This window comes from Miniopterus schreibersii (genome assembly GCF_964146895.1).
Source record: "Miniopterus schreibersii genome assembly, chromosome: 5".
Classification (NCBI taxonomy): domain Eukaryota; kingdom Metazoa; phylum Chordata; class Mammalia; order Chiroptera; family Miniopteridae; genus Miniopterus; species Miniopterus schreibersii.
In genome coordinates, this window is record NC_138106.1 from 2,847,831 (window position 1) to 2,873,676 (window position 25,846).

General features: G+C 45.5%; 1 protein-coding gene across 2 annotated transcripts in view; it reads right to left on the minus strand.

Annotated features, from left to right (window-relative positions):
- ITSN1 (intersectin 1) overlaps positions 1-25,846 on the minus strand; it is a 163,900-nt gene that overhangs the window by 45,685 nt on the left and 92,369 nt on the right. For both annotated transcript variants that reach the window (XM_081139006.1, XM_081139005.1), the window contains exons 17-24: positions 24,568-24,695; positions 21,789-22,018; positions 19,919-20,040; positions 11,451-11,698; positions 9,575-9,734; positions 6,056-6,261; positions 5,238-5,320; positions 1,516-1,682 (exon numbers count right to left, since the gene is read on the minus strand). In XM_081139006.1, coding sequence (XP_080995132.1) covers positions 1,516-1,682; positions 5,238-5,320; positions 6,056-6,261; positions 9,575-9,734; positions 11,451-11,698; positions 19,919-20,040; positions 21,789-22,018; positions 24,568-24,695 — 1,344 coding nt within the window. The remainder of the gene's footprint in view (positions 1-1,515; positions 1,683-5,237; positions 5,321-6,055; positions 6,262-9,574; positions 9,735-11,450; positions 11,699-19,918; positions 20,041-21,788; positions 22,019-24,567; positions 24,696-25,846) is intronic.

Below are 25,846 nucleotides of genomic sequence, written 5' to 3' on the forward strand. Positions count from 1 at the left end.
GATTTTTCTATTATGAAATCATGTAGCTAAATGTCCCAAATCTTTAGCGCTGCTAGTTCTGGGGCTAATAATTTAGGACTGTGGTTAAGAAGCACCTTACACCTCAGCTTATCTTTAAAAAAGTTACAGTGTATTTTTTTACTTACTGACTTCAGATGGTGTTTTATAGAAAACTACAATTTATTCAAATGTAAGTAATGGCTTCTGTGTTTTAACTGGTCCAAAAGGTGAGGTCACTCTGAAATTTGTCATGCATGGTAACACAGTGAGTTTTAGTTTTTAGTGCCTCTCCCACATCATCTGTGTGACTCTCATCGGATCCACTGGCTGCTGGGCTGTCCTACAGGGAGAGGGGCTTCCCTCCTGCCTCTGCGGATTCTTCAGGGAAGCCGACTCTGCAAACCCTCTGGGGACTCGAACTACTCTCAAGACCACAGCAAGGGAAAACGAAAAACAGAATGGTAATAAAGACACTCCCTAAGAAAACAATCGCAGCAAAATGAAGCTATTCCTGGGACCTGCAGGAGAGGCAAGAAAGCCAGTGGTGGAAACTGTAGCTTGTCACCAGGCCCAGCCTGGCTCCCAAAGCCACTAAGCTGTGGAGGAGCCCAAGGTGCATCCTGCGCCTGGCTTCAAAGGAGACAGAGAGCTCTGTCCACAGCTTACACCTGGGGAGGTGGCGCTCTAGGTGCGTGACAGGAGGTATGAGGAGAGAGAATGTAATTGGGAACTGACTGCCCATTCCTGTCGGTTTATGTATGAGCAATGCTGTCAAATGATGACAAGGGTACCCCTACACCCTCACACTAACCTGACACTGGCCACTACAAGATGGGCTCCCAAACTCAGTAGCCCACCGCTTGGGTAAATTTGCATTATCTCTTGTACTATCTAAGACGACAGTTTATGTCACTGAATTTTTAGAACCCCCTTTAACAACAAGGGGGCCATTTCCAATTTACAATAATGACAGCATTTAAAATAAATTCAGACCCTCATCAATGGAGATACTAAGGCCAAAAGTGTAACAATCTCTTGGATCTTGTGTCTTCCTATTGTGTAGGAAAAAACACAAATTTTAGAAACTCTCTACTACCAATATTCTGGGGCAGTATCACCAAAGTACTTTTCTTTACGTGGGACAGACACTGCTGTGTACCTTTCTTGGGGTGTCCCAAAGCAATGGGCATGAAGACCTAATTAAGAGCATTTGTTCCAAATCCTAAGTCAGTTACAGGCAGGAGAGGGGATGGCGCTGAATATTATCGCCCCCGCTGTGCAGGCGCGCTGTCACACGGCCTCCGTCAGCCCGGGGCACTCTTCTGCTGGTGGGAAGCCGAGGCTTACCGGGCAGCACCAAATGACAAGTTCAAAATTACAGGTCACACTGTATCGGCTGCCACATTCCAGAACTTAGCAAAACCCAACCAAGGGTTCCACCTTCAACCGTCCGAGACTCCCTGCGGAGAGAATGACTACACAGAAAGGGAGAGGAAACAGTTAATGTGGGTTTACCTCTGAATCTTTAAGCCTCACATAGTTAGAAGGGAAGACTCCGGACTTGTCGCCCACTGTTCCTGTCCACCAGTCACCATCTTTCTTGGTAACCAAAATCACATCCCCTTGCTGAAAGGTTAAATCGCCTTGCTCAGAGCTCTCGTAAGTGTACATGGCAATAAACTCTGGTGGGGAGAAACATTGAGACACGGAGAGAGCGTGGTTGTTTACAGAAATCCCAGACAGCTTTGCAAAAGCAAGTTTATGAATAAGGAAGTTAGGAGGGGAGTCATTCAAGAGAAAGGCTAGTTACAGATAAAATACAGAGTTTCTAGACACCCCAGGCCACAAGTTCCCAACTGCATGTGAAAATTCAGTCACCACAGGGACGAGACACCACCCGCACTTCCACCAGCATGGAGTACCCAGAGTGCGCTACAGTTTAGCATCATAGCTTCTTCCCAAAATGGGAATGACTGTTACATCTGCTTTAACAGCTACTGAGTACTCATGTGCCGGGCACTGGGTTCCATGCGGAGACAGGCAAATTCCTGGTGCGCACACATCAAATGTCTGCATTTCAGTTTTGAGGGGATCCAGTCACAATTTTAGAAAACTTTTAGATACAGTATATCCTTCATGCAAATCAAATAAGGCAAGGTTTTCATTATTAAAGCGCCTGACTGAAAACTTATGTCCTACTGTGCCATACACACAGATGGGAGGAAGCTGTCAGAACACAAAGTTAAAATTATACATCGTTTCGTTAAAAATGGGCATCTGCCTGTCACTCAAGTGCATACGCAGGAAGGATGGCTGATGATGAAACAGTGTCCAGCCAACCCCAGAAAATCATCAAGCCTCTTTAGCAAGCTGAAAAGACAAACAAGTTTCTTATGTTTATTATTCCTGTAATTCAGTCTGAGGAATAGGAGCGAGTGTTCCTTGCTGTCTGGAGTGGGAAGGGCGTGCCTTCCAGAGGAATTCTCCTTCCATTATAAACGGCTGATTCTACTGAGGCTTAGGCACCAAGTCACACACTCAAAAGACTACCAGACACCATTCTAGACACTACCTACAGGGTAAAAGATCTCCTCTTCTACTTTTTCTCCATTTATCCTACACCTTTGTATATTTTTTAATCATTAACAAAAATCACACTTTACCCCCAAAATTCATGTTTATGATGGGTGCTGTGTGTTTCCTGCTAGAACTCAGATGATGGGCCTTAGCAACAGAGTCTGACGTTCATCAGCAGGCAGAGATCTGTGGTGGGAGTCGGGCTGAAGGGAAGAGCCCCTGCCGGGGGCGCTAATGGGAGTGAAGCAAACACCAAACTCCAAGCCCCCCTGTGCTTGGGCTCGTGTGGGCAGCTGCACACTCGGGAGAGCCTCCAGGGGCGGCTCCCGCTTCCGCGGTGCTACCCTGGGCCCAGGGCAGACACGAGGTCAGGGAAATGTCGGGGGAGCAGGAGATGCCCGGGCTTTTGCCCTCGGCCTGGCAGCGCACACCTCAGCAGTGCCGTGGAGGATGATTTCCCACACCAGGAATCTGAGTTTGGCAGCTTTGATAAGGATGTTCTTTCTCCATTAACATGGTGCTCTCCCAATTTCTCAATACTCTCACCCCTCCCTTACCATTTTGCTCGGTTACTTGTTCCTTAGCTCATGCCTGGCCATTTAAGATGGGATCCTTGGCAATCAATACTTTTCCCAGTGATCCCTGCACTTAAGAGTCACTTTCTCAAAAACAGATACAAATTTTGAAGTTACTCTCAAAATGCCTACGAACTTCAGAAGCATGATTCCAGCTACACTCAGCCATGCAGCTGGTATAAGATCCCGAGGAGGCTGGAAGGACCGTGGCTTTCCTTGTCCTCTGCACACAGGGATCTACGGGGACGTGAGGATGACACACAGTGGCACCCGCCACTGAGACCCTCCTCCTGGGCATTTAACACAGGGCTCTGGCTGTTCCCAAGCTGCTATTTTAAGAGCTACCCAAACTGAAAACCTATTTAATCTGGCTCCTGGTTGACTTTAAATTTGATTATGTTTAATGCAGTACTAATAAGCAGCTCATTAATATTTGTAAACAGCTTTTCTCAGAATCTCAGAAGCCAGTGTCCTCCCACACCATTGAGGTACCAGTGCTCTTTCCTCACGTGTCTGATAATCATTTCAAATGGATGAAATAAATGTCACCGAGATTAGAACTGAACTCTGCTGTTGCCCAGCTTTCGGATGTGTGTGGTTCACCTGTGACCTGTTCACTGAGGCCTTGATAGGTTTCAAACAACCCGATGTCCTCCACAGGGCACCTGAAGCAGCTCCAGCATCACCAGGAAATGAAGCAAAAGGAACTGAGAGCAGTGGACATTTATGGCCCTTTATTCTAAAACCTCACAACGTATTATCTCATAATCTTTGTAATAACTTCCTAATTCACAGGGTGGTCATTATGTCCACCCCACAGCTGAGGAAGGTAGGGTCTGACCACAATTATCAGGTTACCAAGTAAGGGAGCTGAGGTATGAGCCTGGGCACCCGGCGAGACTTAACTGAGTAAAACTCACTGAATTTGGGGGTGTTTAAAAGAGCCTTCTGCCCTGTTCTCCTGACAGCAGACAAAAATCATTAGGATGGTAACAATGTGTAAAGAGAACTATGCTGATGATTGTTTTGGTGGTAACAGCAAAAAATGGATGCAACAAAACGCTGGCTTGGTTTAGTGATGATCAGGTTTTATAACTATGCCTATAAATTAAAAAATTTTACTTCTAAAATTCCTCTTGAGAAAGTAACCTTGTTACTGTGAATCTGAAATATCATTCAACCTTAATCCTTACTGTCTCTGTGGAAACAATTGTTTTAATAACTTTATTTTTCATAAGGCAAAGCTTCTAAGGAACACAACAATCTCATGGTGGCACACAAACTACACAAAACACTCAATCCTCATAAAATTTACTCCAGGAACCCAAGAAAATTACTATACAGTTGGGTAGCCATTTGTTAGCTGTGAGCATGTTCGGATCTGGATGTGGGAGCCTGTCTTCAATTAGTACTATGACAGTGGCTATGTAGAAAACACATGAGATTTTTCCATTACAGCCTGAATAATGTGGGTTTTGTTCATTTTTAGGTCCACATCCTACATCGGACTATCCAATCCTTAGGGCTAGGTCATGAATCAAAGACCAGGAAGTAAAGCAATTGATTGTTTGTGTAATAAACACTAAAAATGAATTTTTAGGCCTAAATAATCTGGTGTGGTTATTTCCGTGGAACCTGGAAACTGAACTTCTCTTCCATTTGGGGGAGTACAGGTGATGCTGGTGTCGCTGGGACAGCTTTACTGGCTTGTGAGATACGGTTTCAAAACAACACCCTCATCCAAGTCAGAGAACAGCCATGTCTACAATTTAGGTACTGAGGTGCTCAGGACACTGGACCCTCAGTGACTCTGATGGACCTCTTTCAAAAGTCAAAGGGTTCATCATAAATATAACGAGGAGACTCAGATTTTATGATCAACGTATCTGATAGTATTTTAAAAGTCTCCACGAAGTGTTTTGATTTTGTAAAGAGCTATACCTTCATTTTATCTGAGAGTTTAATATACTAAACATAAATCAATGCAATCTAGTTTAAAGTGAAATCCACTCCTGTTCAAACATGGCTGTGGTACTATATAGTTTCCTCAGCCCCTAAAGGTCACAATTAGAGTCGGGTTCTTACCTTCTCCAGAAACGGCCGGCTTTGCTGCTGGGGAAGCTCCTCTCTTTAGACTCACGGGGCTTTCTGAAGAGCCCGAGTCAATGCTGAAAGAGGGAGGGGAAAGCATTTCAATTTTTATCTTCACAGAAAATAGTACAAATGAAATTGATTTCCTTTTTAAAACTGTTTAACGCTGAAAACTCTGAACAGTCTACAGCTGAAATCGATGCATTGTTAGGACACGCGGTAGGCGCTCAGGCTTGGTTCTCAAGCCCACAGTCTCGTTTCTCAGCCCCTTGCTGTGATGCACACAGCCAGCATGCTGGTCTATTTCAGAGCATGACTGACAGATGCCCCGCCAGTATTTTTGGTATTTTTCCCTTCTTAAAGCTCACAATTTGTTTTGAACACCTTTAAGGTTGGAATGATTTAGACAACAACCTCATTAAGGTTCCTCACGATAAGGTTCCTAATGAAAAAGGCAATTCATTCTTCCAATTATTTCCCCAACAGCTTTGGGCTTCTAAGTATTCGTGCATATCTGGGACAGTACTGGGTACTAAGCGTGAGAAGAGAGGCATAACCACTAACAAATCCACATGAACATCCCAGCTCTGAGAGAGAATCCCTCTTGTGAAGTTAATGAAACACAAGACTCACAGGCTTTTCCCCAAAGGGAGAAAACATGAGCGTTTATTTGTAAGAGGCCACCTGCGTGTTCACATGTCCCCTCCCTTCTACAATTAAAAGATCCAGGAGAACTCAAACTATGCAAACAAACAATAACTGAACATCTAACATTGTTTTCATCTAATAGAAGCACATAAACACAGAAATACCTTGTGGATTTCCTTATGGGCCCTGAAATGAGTTTCACGTAAGACTTGGGGAACCAACCCTTCTGACCTTGGACTTCTCCAAACCACCACATGTCTTGCTGTTCCAGGACAGTGATGACATCATTTTTGTTAAAATTCAAATGGTTGTCTTTCTTGGCTCTCCAAGGGTACAGGGCTTGTGCCTGCAGCCCCTCCACTTTCTCACCCTGTGACAAACAACAGAAAGGGCTTGTTACTGTGAGATCTGCTGCAGCGCGGGCCACATGGGCACTGGGGCTCATCTCCAGTGAGCACATCCTGCACACAGCATGAGGGCCCCAGAGTTACAGAGGCTTCAGTTTCTCTGGAACTGTTTATTTTCAAGTGTGGTGAGACCTGTGGGTCATTCCCAAAGCCACTGCCTGGCCATCTAGAACTCTCCATTTAAATGAGCCAGGTCACATTTACTCTGCTGCACATGTCCATGTGGCTTTTACATCCTGGTTCTATTTTAACTCTCTAGTTGCCTGGGGCACCCCCACCCCATTTCCAGTCTGACATGGAAGGTGAACACTGGAGCAGAAACCTTAAAAACCCCCAGGGGTGAGTGACTGACACCTTCGCTTAGGTGCCTTCACTGGACCCTGCGGGCTTGTTTAGCCTGAATCCATGTAATCACCATTGATTGGACATCCCTCTGCAAGACATTAGGAGGTTACAAGCATGAATAAAATGCCAACTGCCTCCCCAAAATAACTCGGGGTAACTCTTTATTAACAGTAACGAATGATAAAAAGGGACAGTGTGTGGTCTTCTTAGCAAAGAAGTCAGAAGTAATGAGGAAGAGATGCAAACAGCTGTGAATAGCACCGGGCAGGTGAACTGAGCTACAGGGGCCCGTGAGTCACTGTGGGGACAGGGAGGAGAGAGGGATGGGCTCTGCCTGAGGGTAACGGGGACAGTGTCACAGGGCAGGCAGCCGGGCCTTGAAGCACAAGGACTTGATAGCTAGGGCTTCGGAGGACGGGCACTGTAGGCCGAGGGCACAGCGCGGAGGAAGGCCGTGGGGTGGAGCTCTGCAAAGGGTCCGGGAAGAGGAGCACCGTTCGGGGGCGCAAGCAGCCTATTTCATGGAGGACTGGAGGAGGAGCGGAGGCTGGAAAGGCAGGGTGAGGCATTTATTACCTTTTTAAAACCGTAACACAGAACCATTATAATATCTTGCAACACAACTATAAAATGCCATGTCAGGTTCAATTACACGCTACATAAACGGACAGGAACAGGATGATGCCCAGAGGTTCATTCAGAACAGTCTGCCTGCCTTCAAAGATACCTTCACACTGACGTTTAATCACGATTACGTCTGATATGCGGAGGGTCCATGACAGGCAGATCATCTCAGCACCGTGGGGATAGTGGTTACAGCCTGATCCTCATGGGGGTCTCACTTTCGTAAACCTGTTTCCATGTCAACTGCACTCCTTTATATCCTCGGAACTGAGGTGCTTTCTCTGAACTTCCAACACCCACAGAAGCACCTGTTCTTTCCCTACTTCCCTCCCCACACTCTCAGGGACCTCGAGCCCTCACAGCCGTGGCTCTCGCAGATCTGTGCTGTCTGATCCCATCGGCTACTCCTGTTACTTCTCTACCACGAATGGACTCCAGGTCAGCATTTCAACTATGCCCTGAGGGTGTTTCAGGACCTCTCACCTGACAGGTCTCCCTGGGCCCACCCTGTCCAGTCCATCTCACATTGGACAGGTCTTCCCTGGGCCAACCCTGTCCATCTCACACCTGACAGGTCTTCCCTGGGCCGACCCTGTCCTCCGACATGGATACACCTGAAGAACCCAGCCAGGCCTCGGGCAGAACATGGACTCAATTTAAATTCCAAGTCTGTCACTAATTTTGTGACCACGGCAATTATTTAATCTCTCCAGGCCTCAGTATCCACATTTATGAAACCAAGGTACTTTCTTTAAAAGGGTGTCTAGTAAGATCTTCCACCCATAGTGTTGCTGAGACAGAGTAATCATACAATAGCAGCGGACTTTAATACTGTTATTTCTGGCCCCAAACTGTGAAGCATCGCTGGAGAAGGCTGACCAATGGGTGACCACATACCGGTTCGGGTGCAGCTCAGCCCAGTAGCTCCTCACCCCTCTTCGCCGAATCCCTACTGCATGTCCTCTGCAGCACTCAGGTCCCCTCCCAAGACTGCTGCCAGGAGCACACCCTCCACTTCTTCCTCTCCTGATCTTTCTCCAACCTCTCTACCTTCCCTCTCCCAGAAAGCAAATCCTGGCTCCCTCCCTAACGTGTTCCCACAGACCCCAATCATGTCCTTCTCTTCACTAACTGTCCCCCTTTCTCACCAAACCATTCGTGTCTTGACCCTCTGCGACCAGGTTTATCCTGCTCTGTCCCAAGTCACAAACACGTCCTGCCTGCCATAGAGAATGGCCACAACCTTAATTGATGTGGGCACCATCACCCCTCTCTGGAAACAGCCCCCCTCCATTGGGTAACCACGACTGAGAGCCATACACACACGTGCTGACTGCACAGCTGGGACGGATGCAAAGAAAAGGGGCACTGTTAGGGCTCCTCTTCTTCCAGCTCAGCACACATAGTTACTTTCCATCTTCTCCTACACTCCTCTCCTCCGAAGGTCTCACGTGTCCTCAGATCCGGCCTACATTCCAGCCGGGGTGTCCCACCTTCGCCCTGAACTTAACACGTCTAACACCCAACTCCTCCCTCTGTCAATTTCTCTTCCTGCCTTCCTCGTTTAAGGTCAAATCTCTTCTCAATCCCAGACCTCTTTCCTTTCCTTGCTGATCCCACGGGTGTTGTGCCTCTGTCCACTGTAACTGGTGGTGCTGTCCCCATGTCCTCCACAGCAATCTGCCCAGAGCTCACATTCAATCTGGTTGTTCCCAGACCAGAAACTGTCCCTGACCCCTTGTGCCTGCCAGACGGCCATTTGCTCGTTTGATCTGATGAACTGTTTAGAGAAATTTTGTTCCTCTATCTTTACTGTATTAAATAAAAATAGAAATATTCAGAAAAGCCACCTCTGTCCTTTCTGAAATCACTCTTTCATCATAGGGCACTGAAGAGCCTCCCATGAACCTGCCGTCAGCACGGTTTCCAATTAAACACTCAGTGGTCTAGCAAATGGACTGACCCGTGATTTTCCCTAAACACACTCTGCTGTTGATCCTAAAGCCTCTGCTCATGGTCTTTTCTGTTCGGTGTCCAGCCCTTGCCATTTCCTATAAGATCTACCCACTGTTCAAATGCTGCTTCCTAAGTGCCGCTCCCCTGACCGAGCCAGGCAGGAAGGTTTCCCCTCCCTCACTACCCACACAGACTTGGGTTCCCGAAAGGTGGCCAGGAAGACAGGACGGGACGCCAGCTGACCCAGACACCAGTTGACCCAGATGCATTTAATGAGGCTGACGTCGACACGACACCGTCCGCAGCATCTGCTGAACTTGTCGATCCCCACACACCCACTGACTGCTTTACCTGGCCTAAGACAGGAGACGGGGAGGAGCCCGTGGCTGTGGCTGGAGTGAAAGCCGACCTCTGCCGTAACTGGCCGGCACTGGGAACAGTGAGGGAGGGCTGGGCTGCCCAGGCATCCCAGTTATCTGTTTCTGGTTTCTCGTTTGTGCTGCTGGGCCACCTGGAAGGAGAAGATGCCACCATGAGTAGCAGGTACTTCCTAATGCACCAACTTTCCCTGCAGTGAACACAAACCCAAGACAGGGACAGGCTTTCTCAAGTTCAAGAATGCGGAGGGGAGGAAAGAGCACTGGACTTGGGTCTGTCTGAGCTCCATACACTGGCAACAAACCTCAGGCAAATTATGGTAGTTTCTCTGCATCTTGACATCCTCACTGATAAAATGGGAACATTATTCTGCCACTGAGGTTGGTTGAGGGGGTCACATGAAATACTGGATGGGAAAATACTCTAACACTAGAGCACCAGAGAAACATCCTCCCCTGAACTACTGTCACTTGTAACAACAGCAGCAAGCTCTCCCTTTGCTGCCAACTCTCCCTTTCCAGCAAAAACATTATGAAAACGTGCTGGCTTGGTAGCTAGTGCACCTTAACACCATTTCTCAGTCCCATCCATCACACCACAAGCACCTGGACACCAGCTGTCCTGATCTCCGGGACACTTTCAATTTGGTAAAATTATAAATAACTACATCTGTGTGAGTGTAGATCTATGTGCAATTTACTTTTTAAATCTTTATAAGACATAAAAACAGTTGAAAATCAAGACAATTCCTTTGCTGGACTGCACGTCCTGACTTGGGGGCTGGAAAATAAGATACCAGTAATTATAGCAGGGACTGCACAGCAACATTTAATGAGGAAGAGTCACACTGCCTGGATCCACAGCCAAACAGGGCTCTGGAAAGCACAGTATTTATCTTCTATTTTAGCTTGCGCATTAGTTTAAAGTCAGCACTTCTCAGTCCAGATCAAGAAAGGAAGGGAGAGTTTCAACTTCGACTCACACCAACGGAAGGCTGCTTTTAAGCAGAGATTAGACAAGGTGGACCTTGTTTAGGACGCTCAACCTCTTACATGAAAACCTAAGTGGGAAACACTTGCTATTCCTCACACCCTTCCCTGCACTTCCTTCCACCCTTGGTCATCACTCCCCTTCCCTCTGATCTTTCTCCAGCATTTGACTCCTTGTCTTCAATTTGTGTCTTCTGAAAAATGATGAGACTTGGGAAAAACCTCACTTATTCAAATCACCTGTACCTGAATGCTGGCGTAGGGTATTTTTAAACAACTGCATGTCTCAACCACGGTCCTGTAACCAGAAGTGTGGACAGTGGCTTCAGCCATCGTTCCAACCTCCGCTGATACCTGTTTTTAACACCATTTCCTGAAGACCACGGGTACATAGCTCTCCTCTCTGTGCACTGGTGTGAGACTGAGGAGAGGACAGCTGTAAAGGAAACAGCTCTCTGTCCTACTCCCAGTCACATGACTGAAGTAGATTTCTGTTTCTGTCCGGCCAACAGGGGCTATTTCCATGCAGGAAAGGACTGCATACTTGCTGACTGGCGTGGATGAGAGAGACTGCAGGAAACTGAATTTCTCCACTTCTCCCACAGGAATGAGATCCAGAGGAGATGGTCAGACAAGAGAACGGGCCTCACTCTGCACCAGGCAGTCCTTGTGAAGCCATGATATACTCAGACCCCGTTCCAAGAACAGAGCCACCTCTGGCCCGTAGACTAGTCAGAGAAAGTGGAGACGAAAGGGAGTCTGCTCCTATGTGAGCACAGACCCAAACTATGACAACCTAAAGGAAAAGGTCACTAGGTGGGGATTTCAAAGGTCATCAGCAATAGCACAGCTACACATACGTGGAGCTGAAGTCAGCCCAGTTGTTGGGGGTCGCGGAGGGCTCAGCTGTGGTCACTGCCGGAGGAGCAGGCGTCTCCCGCACAGCCAGCTTGGGTGCGGGGGTGGAGGTAAGGTCTGTGGCTGGTTTGATGGGGGCAGGAACCTCGTTTTCTGGTATTTTCTCTGCGTAGTTTGCAGGAAACCACCCCGTCTTGCCTTTCAGCTCTCCTCTGAGCCATCCAGGTTCTCCAGTTTGGCTTTCGTCCACCTGCAGGAGAGCCACAGGGTTGACTCAAGTGGGACGGAACCAGCCCACAGACACCAGACACGCCGCAGAACACAGCCCGGGCCTGGCAGAGTGACACTGATCAGCACAGCCGGCTCTGCATCTCAGCCTGCACCAGAGTCTGCAGACACGGTCTCTGAGCCCTGGCTGTGGGCAATAGGAAGTGCTAGCAGTCAAGGTCTTACCCTTGGTGCTGTTTTAGCTTTTCCCCCTTTTTCTAATAACAGTTCAGACAAAACACGCTGAAGTCCTAGTGCCCACAGTTTGTATTTTAGAGGTATTTGGAATTGGAATGTGATCTGACACACTTCATCACTCAGGAAGTCAGCTAATTATTATTACAAATAATGCAACAGGTGATTATTTAAAGCAGAAAGCAAAGAGTGCAATCCATGTAAACTTAGTACTCTACAAATCTCTAATAACTAGGGCTCCTCAGCGCAGGGACAAGAAAGAGAAAACACAGCCTTCAGCAGTTCCCATGGGAAGCAAAGCCAATTGCTGCTTAGCTGTTTAAAAGCTGCACAGGTACATGATGAGAACATTAAGGAATTAATTATTTATAGCGACAATCAACTTTTATTAAGCTCCCATAGTTTTCTTTTGTACAAATTCAACTTTAATATTCACGAAGTGCCAGTGAAAATAAAAAATTTTGCTATTTAAAAATTTCAGAGGCTACTTATTACACCAAGTGCCTCCACTGTCTGCACATACAGTACTTCAATTTTGACTCAACAGGATTATGCGAAACCAGCAGAATGATTCCCTTATTTTTACAAGTCACCCCACTATTTTATGAGCAACAGAATGATTTGGGAGGACAATTACACTCACTGTTAGAAAATCATGTTGATTACTGTAAGTCAAGTAAGGGCCTATCAGAGACCCGATCTTATTTTGAATCCCTAACACACTACTCCTTGAGGAGGTGATACACTTAACATGTCACTGGACATTAATGTTACGTTTTAGAAATCACAGAAATGAGTAGGCAGGGTCTTAACAAGGATTTTGGAAAACCTGGCAAAAATACCAGTTTTCTAATCCATTCAAATATTCAGTAAACAAACAAAAGCAAAACAACTATGGAACCAACCATCTATCTGCATTCTGTGTAGAGTAATAAGGTGTAATAGTCATTCGCTTACTTGAGTTAGAAGATGTCTGGGATGGGGTGGAGAAAGTGGAATACTCAGCTTACTACTTGTTACTGTATTTACAAAATATTCGGTATGGAGGGAATGCCTGTTTGCCTGCTGCCCCAGCTGAGGGAACCCTTGTTGTCACTGCTAAAAGCAATGTCTGGAGCTGAGGACTCTCCCTACAGCAGTTCCCTGAGATAAGTGCAACGCGGCTTCCAAGGCTCTGTTTTGCTTTGCAGCCCTGCCTTTCTTGCTAACACTGAATCAGATGCAGACACATGGGCCACTTTTCATTCAACTCCCCCACAGTTTTGTTCTAATTTTCCATTTTCTGGTAGCCCCAACTGTGTCTCTAAAAGAAGCTTTTAGATGACATTTTCCCCACTTGGATCTTATTTTACACCAAACTCAAATGTCTACATGCCTTTCCTTCCTCGTTTATATTTATTGGGGATATTAGACACATTCTAACTTTGCAGCTGCTTTGCTATGGAAACAGAGCTGTTTGGAGGCCACCTTGTGCCAGGGTCTCCCTACATCTCAGGAGGTTCAACAGTCAAGCTCCAGTCCCTCCATTCATTCTAGGACCAAAGGGGGTATCAGGCAGGAGGCAGTCGGGAGCGGGAGCCACATGGTCGCAGCCTCAGGACTGGGAAGTGGGCCGACAGAGGGTAGAGCCTGGCAGTTCAACCGCCCAACCTGAATACCTGTCCTACAGTTCATTAGCTGGGTGACTTTGGGCAAGTTAAATCTCCTGCTGCCTCAGCTTCACCTGCACACAGGGACAATAACAGTGCCTGTGTGTTGCGGTTGTTGAGGACTGGTCGATATTCAGAGCACTGCCTGGCATGTGACCAGTGTTCAGTGATAGACATTTTGAAGCACCATCTCCTACTGTCCAGGCTCTGCAATGCGGTCCCCTTCTCCAGGCCTCTGCTCACTCTAAAAGCTTGGTCTCCACCTGACCCTCCCTTTAGTAACAATCCCTGGTTCTCCATATGGGAGCTCCCTGCCATAGAGACCTGCCTGGTAGGAACCTCTGGTTTGCCTCTGGCCAGTAGGAATTTCAGGGCCTGGAACTCAGTCCCTGGTCACGGCCTGCCTGGAACGCCTGCTGCTCTGTACAAGCTGGACTCCTGGAATGTGGGCTGCGTGAATGAGACCCTACGATCCCCTGGGACACGGGGTCTGCTCTGGGTAACAGATTTCTTGCCCACCCATCTGTAACTGAATCCGAAGGCCCAGGGAATGTCCCACACAGTGGGCAGGCCTAGCTTCACCCTAGTTAACTGATCACACCCAGCCCTGTCCCTCCAGGACAGAGAGCGCCCCCCCTAAAAAGGGCTGTGAATGCTGAGAAGGGGAGAGGCTGCCCCATCTGTGCAAACAGAAGCTTATCCCACCCTTCAAGGCATTTATTTCACTTTTAACCAAGGGAATTCACTGGTCAACTCTGACCAAATCAGTCTGATTTAGTCTTATAGGAATCCACTAATTTTTATGAATGGTTAATTTTAATTTTAAGGTTCAGAGACTATAATAAAATTCATTCTTCACATTAAGTCAAATGAACCACTTGGAGAAAGCACAGAGGTTCTCATATGAAAATGAGAAACATTTCTTCCTGGACTTGGGAAACTACCCAAGTGCCAATCCAGTTATGGAAAACATTATGTAAGATTAGGACAGAACAAGAAAAGCTAGGCATACTCTGTAATGTGGCTGCCGTAAGGCGTATTTCTTCATAGAGAAAGTAGATTCATCTACTGGTGGCCGTAAATCAGGGGGATCTGAAAGATTAACATGTTGGTCTTAACACAGTTTCATTTAACCAGCACCCCCTGTATCACCTCAAAGCATTTGGGGTCATTATACTGGAGCATCAAGTGGGAAGTATGAACCCCAGATACTGCCCACATGCCTGGGAAGAGGTTACAGATCTAGAAGCTGCTAGTAATTACACACTGTACACTGGAGGATGCATACGCCAGTAGTCAGGTTCAAGCACACGTGGCTGGAGCCCAATGTTTCCATGCTTCCTGGCTGCCATGTCAGCAGTAAGCAGCATTAACATCTCTGGAACCACTGACTTTGTCACAAAGGAGGGAAACAGAAATGCCCTCCCCTCGCAGGCATGACAAAGACCAGGAGCAGCAGACGGGTTTAGAGTGTGGACAGACTCAGACCAGCTCCTGAGCCAGGAAGAGCTGAGGAGTCGGGGAACAGCCCGTGTTTCGTGAATTTGCACATGGAAGTTTACGGCTTCCCTCAAAACTGCTGGGTGAGGACATTATAACTGTTTTCTGAAGCTCAAATCTGGAGGTTGGCAAATCTTTCCTCTGACTGTCGCAATTACTCAGCTCTGCCAGGGCAGCACAAAGGCAGCTGGTGGCGATATGCACACGAGTGACCTGGCTGTGGGCCAGCAAAACTTCACCGCAAAGCAGGCACCGAGTGGACTGGCCACCCCGGGAACCACACGCGTGCACTGATCCCCAAACAGCCTTGATGCTAGGACTAATCATTACTAAATAAGCTTTGCTCAGATGTTAGGTTTGTGAAAATCTAAGGAAAGCAGGAAAGAAAAGGTACTGACTACATTTTAAGACAAATTTTCCATCAAGAGAAGAAAAGGCAGACATGAGTTTAAACTATTTTGAGAGAAATACTAAGTTAGAACACAGACAATCTAGAGAATGTTGATGGCTGACACCTGCTGAAGAAGCCTCCTTTTCGGGCTATTTCACGAAGAGGTATTGTCCAGAAATAATCTAGGACTAGTCCTGACAAGAAAGAGATCTGGTTTTACCAGTGGTTAGATGGGTAATTCCTAAAGTACCTCCCTAAGAGAATCACCCGGAGAGGACTCTAACCCTGTGTGTGGAGTCATAGTCTCTGGGGGTGAGCCCTGGAATGGTTCTGTTTCTAAGCTCCCTGAGCAGTTGTGATGGACCTGGCCCTGCGCCATCTATAGCTGCTGAACAAGATGCTCAGCCTGTGTTAAGATAAACCTCAGCTAATTCTCATGCTCTTCCAACATGTTACAGATGTGAAATTTCACTCATTCAAACGCGGGGACCTGCAGACTAGAAGACAGGCCACAGATTTCAAAGTATCTATGCCTTGGCTAAGGTCTAACTCCACTAAGGAGCTTCCTTTCAGAAGTCTGAGCACATCAACTCATGGATTCCTGGGCCTCTGAAATTCCTGGCAGGATTAGGGAGCCTTCATTGCTAACTTCATTGCACATTGGCTTTTCCATAGGTTTCTCCCTGTTTTTCAAAAAAGATTTCAAACATGAATGGCAGACAGCACCTTATATTTCCTTGTATTATCAACATTTAGAATAAGACTATGTATGCGATAGCACTTTCATTTCTTGTTAACCACAAAAAAATGTATTTTGGGGGAAAACTGGGCTGATAGTCAAGTTTTTTTCAATGGCAAAATATTTTCCTAAAGTCCCCTCCAAGACTGCCTACATTAAAAAAGGAAACACTGTCAGACTGCTAAAATCTAACAGGCATAGTTGGCTATTTTTCAAAGGTGTTTAAGCAATCCGAGAATCTGATGATTACTGCGCCCACAGTAGTAGTGAACTCCTAATTATTTAACCAGAGCTTACAGTAATGTTCTAACTACATATTTTTCACGCTCACGTTTCTTAACTGCAAACTTCATGAAATAAAAAACTGTCAATTTCCCTTTTTTTGCACTGACTGTTAACCTCAGGAAGGTAATACAGCTGAATGTCATGGGGGGGGGGTGTCATGTTACATTTTGTAGCATAAAATGAAGACACTGCTCCTGTCCCTTCCGCAAGCCAATGCACCATGCCTAGTGGTACACTGCACGTTCCCTACATTTCCCTACGTATCTGGAATGTCTGGGGCAAAGCGAACACCATTCCAGTCCCAGGTGGACATCCTGTTTTTATTTATTTTTAGTGTTTTATTTATTAAACCTGTCGAAGCTGGATTTATTTTTAGTGTTTTACTAAAAAGCACAAATGTTCATACATTTATAAATATAAAAATAATATACAAGTAGATAAGATTAAACCCAAAAGCCTCTTCCTCACTGCCCAGTGGCAACCACAGTTAACAGTTTGATGTCTGTATTTCAAGATGGTTAACTGCACATACACAAACACTCACAGGTACACAATCTTTTGTTTAACCAAAACTCAATTACTCTCTCTACACTGCTCTGCTTTCTTACTGGAAAGCTTATTTGTATATATAGACGTACATAACTTTTTAAACATCTTCATTATACTGTATTTATTGTTTAGCTGTATTGTAATTTACTTAAACCACTCCCCTCCTGATAAACAACACTGGGTTGTTCCCTTTTTGCTTTTACCAACACGCTGCAGTGAACATCCAGGTACACATATATTTGGGCATATGCCAGAAACCAGCCTAGAGGAGGGAGAATACCAGAATTTTTGAGAATTTTAAATTTGAATAGGTATTGCCAAAGGACTTAGCCAATTCATATAACCACACTGACAATGTATATTGTACCCACTTTCCTATCCTCTGACAAAGCTGAACAGTATCAAACTTTTAAACTTGCTCAGTAGAGCCCGGCCGGGCGTGGCTCAGCGGTTGAGCGTCGCCCTAGGATCCAGGCGATCGGGGTTCGATTCCCGGTCAGGGCACATGCCCGGGTTGCGGGCTGCAGCCGATCAATGACTCTCATCATTGATGTTTCTATCTCTCTCCATCTCCTTCCCTCTCTCTGAAATCAATAAAGATATATTAAAAAAATAAATAAAATATTTAAACTTGCTCAGTAGAGAGATGAAAAATGCTGTATTTTTTTTTTAACTGGCATTTTCTGATCACCAATGAAATGAAGTATCTTTTCATTTATTTTTTTAACTCATTTACTTTTCTTCATCTGTAACTGTCTCTACATATCCTCTGCCAACTTTCCTAAGTTGTGGGTTTCTTTCATATTAACTTTTTGGTGTCTTTATGTAATATGGATATTAACCTTTTGTCTCTGATGTATTTTGTAATATACACGTTTTAATTTTTATACTGTCAAATCTGTCCATTTTTGTCATTTATGGCTTCTGGTTTTAACTTACAAAGGCATTTCTTAGCCATAAAATTATTCTAACATTCACCTTTAAAAAATATTTTTAGAATTTTATCTTTTAAGTTTAACCTACTCTGAACTTATTTGTTGTCAATAGCCTGAATAGAGACTTGACCAAACAACTCGCCGGATACAGAGCCTTCAAGCAAGTCTTCCCCGGCACCTGGCAAAGGAAGCCAGGTCCGAGGACCTGCGCACCTGTCTCCTTCCCGCTGTAAGCACAACATACTTCACAAACTCCAAACATACCTTTACTACCATGACAACACCCAAAGATATATGTACTAACACAGAATTAGTGACTTAAAGGAACAAGACGCTTGCTAAGAGGCAGACCCCCGGCAGTCAGAGCACTTCCCTTTTCCCCTTGAACCTCACCGGGAAAGCAAGCAAAGCAGGCTTTTTATGAAATGTTCACTCTTACACGTACCTAAACTCCATTCAACTAGCCAATTTAAGGAAAAGGGCTCAGTACCGTTGTCAAAAACTATGTTTCAAAAAATTAGCAATATTTTCTCATTAAAATGCAGGTCATCTGTAACGTTTCCTTATCGTAACATTTGTAACACTCCCTTATCTCAAGAAGACAACGTTACTTTTCTGCACCATGTGTTGCAACAAAATACAATTTCAAAAACATTAGGCTTTTTTTTAAAAATACAGTGTAATAAGCCAACTCTGTAATGAGGTCCTATCTGAGGTCGCATTGTATACTTTCGTAATTTTTAGATTCCTGCTATTGCATGGTATTTATCTTTTACAATTAATCTGCTTTAAAGGCATGATATTTCAAAGGTGAGCAGTGTGAGGGAAGCAGGAGGAGGTGGAGAAGCTGTAGCCGGCCCTGGCATCACCCCCGTGTCCAGAGAGGTGCTGTCTTCAGGGGAACCAGCTCTTCCTGTGAAGAGTGGGCAAGGCCAGCACCCAACGCGCCCAGGCACTCAAATCCTGTTTGTGGAAAGGCTGGAACGAACGTAAGTACACTCGATACTGACGTTTCAGCAGGATTCTGGCCCTTTGGCCTTGGCTCCCCTATTTCCAGCCCACAACTAGAGAAAAAGCTGTCAAAAAAATGATAGGAAATGAATTGGTTTTTCTGTTCTTTCTTTATATTTTGGCCCATTAAAGATCATACATTCTACACAGATCAGAGGTGCACCCCAAATGCATGAGTAACAGTACCACACCCATCTATCCTTCAAAGACAGAGTCCTGGTATGAGAAACATATTCATTTCAATTCTCAACTTTCCCAGTTCTTTTGAAATGCCGACCCATTCCCATCCTTTTCGTTTATTTAATGCTGACAGTAACACAAAGCTGGGCTACTGCTAAGACACTTATTAAGTTGATAACCAGATTTAGGTGTGATGGTTTTCTTTCAGAAAATAATTTAGGTCAACCACACTGCTTTATTCTTTCTTAAACCAGTTACTATAGTTTTAGTTACAATCAAAATTATATTTAATTAAGAAAGCAGATTAACTGTATTTAATTCATTATTCTTCATGCTATTCGAAATTTACAGAATCAAAGGGAGGGGAAAGATGCTTTTGACCCAGAGACCCAGAAGTTATCATTGGCAATTATGAAAATTATGCTGAAGTATTTTGCATGTAAAACTATTCCTTAAAGACTACTCATGGTATGTAAGTAGTGCTCTAAACCCTAAAATTACCAGATCTTTACAGGTTTAAAAATATGCTAAGGCTGTGATACAAACCCGGTTTCTCTCACAGCTCTGTGTTAAAGTGATGCCAGGATACATTTTTAAATGTCTCTTTCATTCCAAAAGAAAAGGTAGAAGATTAAGCCTCTACTACAAAAACCCAGGTGCTGGACTAGTGCATTTCACACTCCCTGACAGTTTCACAACTGCCAAAGTCTAAAGAAAGGACAGTGCTAACCATGTCCAGAAGTCACACTGCCACTGGAGTCGTGCTTACCATGACTATGTCTCCTGGCTGGATCGTGATCTCATCGTGGCTTCTGGATTCGAAGGGATACAGCGCTCGGTAATACATCACTTTCACATTCTCCTGGGCAGAAATCGTAAATGGGCCTTTTTCTGTTTACAAAACAAGTGGGGGAGGGGCATGGAAAAAATAAAACATTACATAGAACACATATGCACAACAAGCCAAATAACTCATGTTTCCTCTACGCCTCCTCAGCACCTGAACAGCCACGCCCACTCCAGTGCTCTCTGAAACACTCTGAACACCAAAAGGAGCGAATCTGATGTCAGCCCCAGACTCACCAGACAGAGTTAGTGGACCCCTATAAACAAAGGTCACCCCAATACCAAGTGCAGTGATCTAAGGCCCTGTTTTCTGCCTCCTGGCTTAGGCCCAGCACCGCACACCTACAAGCACCACGGCCACACACCACCCAGCGTGGCCTGCATAATGCAGCAGTTCCAATGGGACCCCAGGTCCAGAGCAGCCAACAAGAAAGCACATTGGCAGCAGGCCCAGAAGCCCAGCTCTCCGCATCAAACCACAGGGCAATGCTGATGTCTTAGGCACTGAATGGAGTCCTATAAAACACACGTACTGATGTTACCAAGACCAGTTGTTTGTGATCATCCCTGGTGAGGGAAAGGGGTGAGCCTAAGGATGGACCCTAGATGAAAATAACTTAGATTTTAAATAAGTTTCAAAAGGCATGAGAGCAGAGAACAGTCTGGAGTCTGGTGACAGTAACCAATCATGGCCCTCTGAACATGCTGGCCCATCTATTTTCTCTGCAAGCGTAAGGGGAGGATACTATCTACTCATGGCCTAGAAACCGGGTGACACGCGACATTTCCCACTAAGGAAAAAGTCCTTATACTAGGAGACAGAAGGAACTTTAACTGCCTAAAATCAAATCACAGTGAAATGATTTTCCTATCAAAACAGCATGAAAACATCTCTGCACCTCCGGATGGCCCGGCGCTCCCATGTAGATCTGATGGCTTTCTCCCCGGACAGTGTGCACCTTAAGGCAGGGAGGGTGGCGGACCCAACTCGGATCCCTCATTCCCATCCCCGCCCACTGCGCCCACAGGAAGCAAACCTTTACAGAACAGTGTGTTTCTGTCTTTTCTTTTCTTTCTCTATACCAGCAGAAAGCACCCTGATGATCAAACAAATAAAACCAGTGTGACTTCCATACAAGGAAAGAGGCAATCACTTTGTTCAGCTGAGTATTATCTGCAGTGTGGTCCAATGTTATATACAGCCACACAAGAATTTTAAAACTACATCCTAGTTTGCATCTGTTACAGGGGATGTTTTCTAGCTATTTCAAAGTTTTCCACTTATTACTACTTAACAGGCAACTTATGATCAAAGAGCAAAAAACAGTCACACTCTTTGAAAGGTGGAGAACACTGCTTTACACAGGGCAGACTGAGGACAGTGTGTGTCTGCCAGCACAGGCAAGAGGACAAGGTACCATCTTCCTGCTCCCGAAACAGCCCGGAAATTCCCAGAGAAAACAGCTGGGGAACTGGAGAGGCAGCAGACAGGGCTATGACCTCTACTTGGAACCCAGGTGTCCGGATGGGGCTTGGTAAAGTAAGTGATGCCACTGTTGTCTGCGAAAGACTTTCAATGCCAGTGTGATGGCAGCCCCAGGCTGGCATGGAGGCGGCAGAATTAAACAGATTCCAATGACCTTACAGAATGAACAGCTGCACTTCCCAAAGTAGGGGCCTGACACTGTCACCTCTCTTAATATAGTCAGGACAGGGCATGATCAGGCACGAAGTTCTCAGAAAGATGGGAGAGAAGATGACTTCCTTTCTAGAATGCTTCTGGCCCTCAGTACCTGCGGTGGGCCAGGGCGCGTGCACGGCCGGCTTAGCTGGCTCCTGGCGCTGCGGGAAGCGGCGGCCCGCCCGGTCCTGCGCTTCCAGCCCGCCGCCGTCCTCCTCGTCCGTCCTCCGGCCGCTCTCTTCCCTCCTGAGTCTCTCCTCCTCACGGAGTCTCCTCGGCCGCTGCTGCTCGTCCTCCTGCTGTGCATGCTCAGGGCCCTGCTTGTCCCTCTCCTGAGTTCGTCTGTCAAGGAAACAACTCCAGTTTAGCACAGAAACAGCTCCATCCAGTCAACGGGACGCTAGTGGCCTTCAGACAGCGCACCCTGAATCAAGGAAGCAAGGGCTCGCAGGGCCCCGCTCTGAGAGAGGAAGCCACGATTTGGAGGGACACAGAGGGAGCACTTCTGATGCAGCTCATCAAGTGATCAGAACAGTAACAAACATGCTTCTCGATTCTAAAACTGGTAAATAGCTGCAAAAAGAAAAGCAAAAGCCAACAACAAAGCCATAAAACACACGAGGACATAACCTGCACGAAGAGAAAAGTACAACTAACTGCAAATGAAACACTGCTTCTGTGAGTCCACGAGCAACGGGACACTGAGGTTCCACATTCGACGCACACGCAGCTCCCAGGCTGAAGGTAAAAGCAACAGGTCATTTTGAGCCCGTGAGGTAGTAACCGTTCATCACAAAGCAGTAATTCCTGAGTATTTCACTGAATTTAACTATTTCGTGTTTGTTTTTCAAATCAGCTGACACAAAGAAATAACTGCGATTAAATGTAGGCCTTGAAAATTATAAGGCCTCAACCTGACACTCACAGAAAAAGACTAGGAGTGATTCTTCTCTTGTTCCAACGTTTTATAAAATCAGAAAGCACTTTCAATGACTGTACTACAAGTGAAGCCAGCGAGCATTAATATAGGGTATAATGCTAGTAACACACCTGTGAACTCCTTTGCCTCACACCGGGTAGGTGGCTTCAGTACCATCCACATTTTACAAATGGGAAAAGTCAGGCAGATACTGACTTGTCCCAGGTCACACGGCCACACTGGCCTACGGTTCGATCCCAGGCAGCCTGGTCTGAGCGCCCACCACCTGACCCACCATCCTGTGACATGGCCAACGCACTAAGGTCGTCTTCTACAATCAGGAACTGCCAGGGGAACACAATATGAATAACTAAAACTCTCATCCTCCATTTAAAAAATACATTTATTTCTACTCTGTATGAGTGTGAAAATTTAGTACAGATCTTTTTTTAATTTAATGTATGTACAATTTTAAAAAATAGAATAACTTGAGTTTTTAAAAATGTTTATGTATTTGAGAGAGAGAGGGAGGGAGGAAGAACTGATGTGTTGTCCCACTTATTTATGCATTCATTGGCTGCTCCTTGTGTGTGCCCTGACTGGGTATTGAATCCGCGACCTTGGCATATTGGGGACAATGCTCTCACCACCTGAGCTACTCAGCCACAGCTTACTTACAATTTTTAAAACTTCTTTTAAAAAAGGAGAAAAAAATTTTTGGAGCAGTAAGGGTGATTAATTGTTAATCGTAACAACAAAAAAACACAGTAAAATGTGCTTATAACATTTTCTACTAATATGGTCAGTCACCAACCACATCATTTCTAAAGTTCTATTTTGGATACTATTTATCATGTAACTGCAAGCAGAAAACTGAACCTTTTTGTCTTAAGATATCTGGTGTTTCTTTCTACTCTGCATGAATGTAAGGTTCAGCGTAGCACAGTGTGAGCAATGAAGGTGATTTATACTCTGAAGACGACGGAAGGATGGAGTTAGAGCTAACTCACACATCTGAGGAATTACTCCTTGGTGCATAATCCTAATCCTACCCATAAGAAAACCATAAAACTGTCCTCTAAACTGGTTTGAGACCCTACCCACCTACCCACTGGCATGGAAAAAAAACAAACCCAAAGCACCAGACTCAAAATATTGCACATACCCAAAACCAAACATGCATCACTGGGCGGGTTAACTGAGCTCAGGGCATGGAAGTCAATGACATGCCAAAAGTAACTGCTTCTTCATCTTTTTAGTCTAATTTCAGTAATCAACTTTTATAATTTATACTATATCACTGGGATATTTGGTTATTTTTGTTTCCTGGCATCTAAAATTAATGGAAATTTAAAAAGCAACTATCCAATAACAAAATCAGACACACCAAAAGTAAAAAAAGTCTACAATTTACTACAGAAAGTTACAAATAAGAGCCACAAACACAAATACACAAACAAAAACTAACAAAAATGTGTCTGTCTCCTGAGCAGCAGCAGCAAATGCTCTTTGTCCCAAAGTTTAATCTGCAGCTGGAGAGGAGAAAGAAGAGTGCTGTCTGTCCTGGAGGAACCCTCTGCGGCAAACCCGCCGCTCTGCCCACCACTATTAAAAGCCTGTGAACCGGAAAAGGGGTTTGGTCATTGGCATGCAACTGAGCACCCCAAGTGTCCCAATTTCCTTCTTTAATTCCATTTATCTACATAGTAGTAACTTAAGAGAGCTCTGGGAACCAACCAAAAACTCTGGGACTACTTATATATGCAAAGACTTATATACACGTGTCTGTGCTCACACACACTCTCTCTCTCTCTCTCTCTCTCTCTCACACACACACACACACACACACACACACACACACACACGCAGGCTGAAGGCTCTTTCTGGTGCGGAAGCACTTGGAGAAGCCAGACAAACGGTGAACACTCACAGTTCCTTCCCAGGGGGTCCACGGCCCCCTGAAAAGACTCACCTTTGGGCCTCTTCTTTTTGTTTCTCTAATTCAATGATCCTTCGCTCTTGCTCTTTCTGTTTCAGGCGTTCGGCCTCTAGGGACTTCTGTTTCTGGAGTTGCTGCTTATTATGTATTTCTCTTAATTCCTATAAAAATCAAGAAATGGGTAACACATGAGGTGACAGGCACTGCCACTGTCTATGGGCACGTGACACAGTGCAGAAGCCCAGGCACTTAAAGAACATTTCAGATGTGAAAAACATTACCTTGGAAAACTACCACTTTCCACGGGGTGCCCTAGAGGCCCTGCTAGGGGCTCAACACTCAGCAACAATGGAACTTGACCAGTTTTACCATATGGGACCACGAATGAAACCTTGAGGTCTTTCTGGTCATGAATCAACACCAGCCTCCACTGGCTTTGAAAATGCCCCCGCCCAGTGTCTCCATTCAAACCTCACCTGCCTCTTATGCTAAGCTACCTTCAAACAAATGGCCAGCCCTCTGCTCCGCACCCTCCATTCTCCCCACCCAGGGCCTGTTTTTCTTCAAATAACCTCTTTCAGAGAATCTTCTCTTACTAAAGCCGTGTAACATTGTCACTGCCACGGACTCAACCAGCAGTCAGGTGGGAGGTAGAAAGTTGTAATTTCATGATCACCACCATAGATGCCATGGCCCTATTGACATTAGCCCCAGGAAAAACAGGAATTTCCTTCCCAGGCTACTGAAAATACAATGCTTTTTATAATATTAAAATATTCAAATCTGAAGTTTAAACATGCAAAAATATGAAGAACAAAGAAACAGTAGTTAAAGGGGAAACCCTGGGATTCCACAGGAATCAAATGGCCACTCTGAGGCTCAGTCACCAGAACTCCTCCTACTGTATCAACAATAATCCGATAGCAAAGTATCCCGTAGAGCCAGCAGTGGATCCGCAGTGACTTCTCGGCCTGGCTAACTAGGGTCAGTCCGCAGTGGACAGCCCAGGGTCTGCACGGTGAGACTTAGGAACTCAGGCTGCCCTGATGCAGTCCACATGGGGGGTGGGGGAGGTCTTCTTCCTGCCTTAAGTTCCTCCCTTCAGATTCATTCAGAGAGTGAACCACACAGGTGGAGGCACTACCTGCAGAAGGTCAGCGTGGAGATACACTTACTCCTAGACAAGAGCCCTTTGTGTTAGACTAGCCTGTTCCTATTGGCTAAACAGTTCTGAAGAAAAAGTCAGAACACGCGCACAAGCATTCTGTATACTATGAGGGACTCAGACAGGTCCTAGTAGGGACCAGCGAGC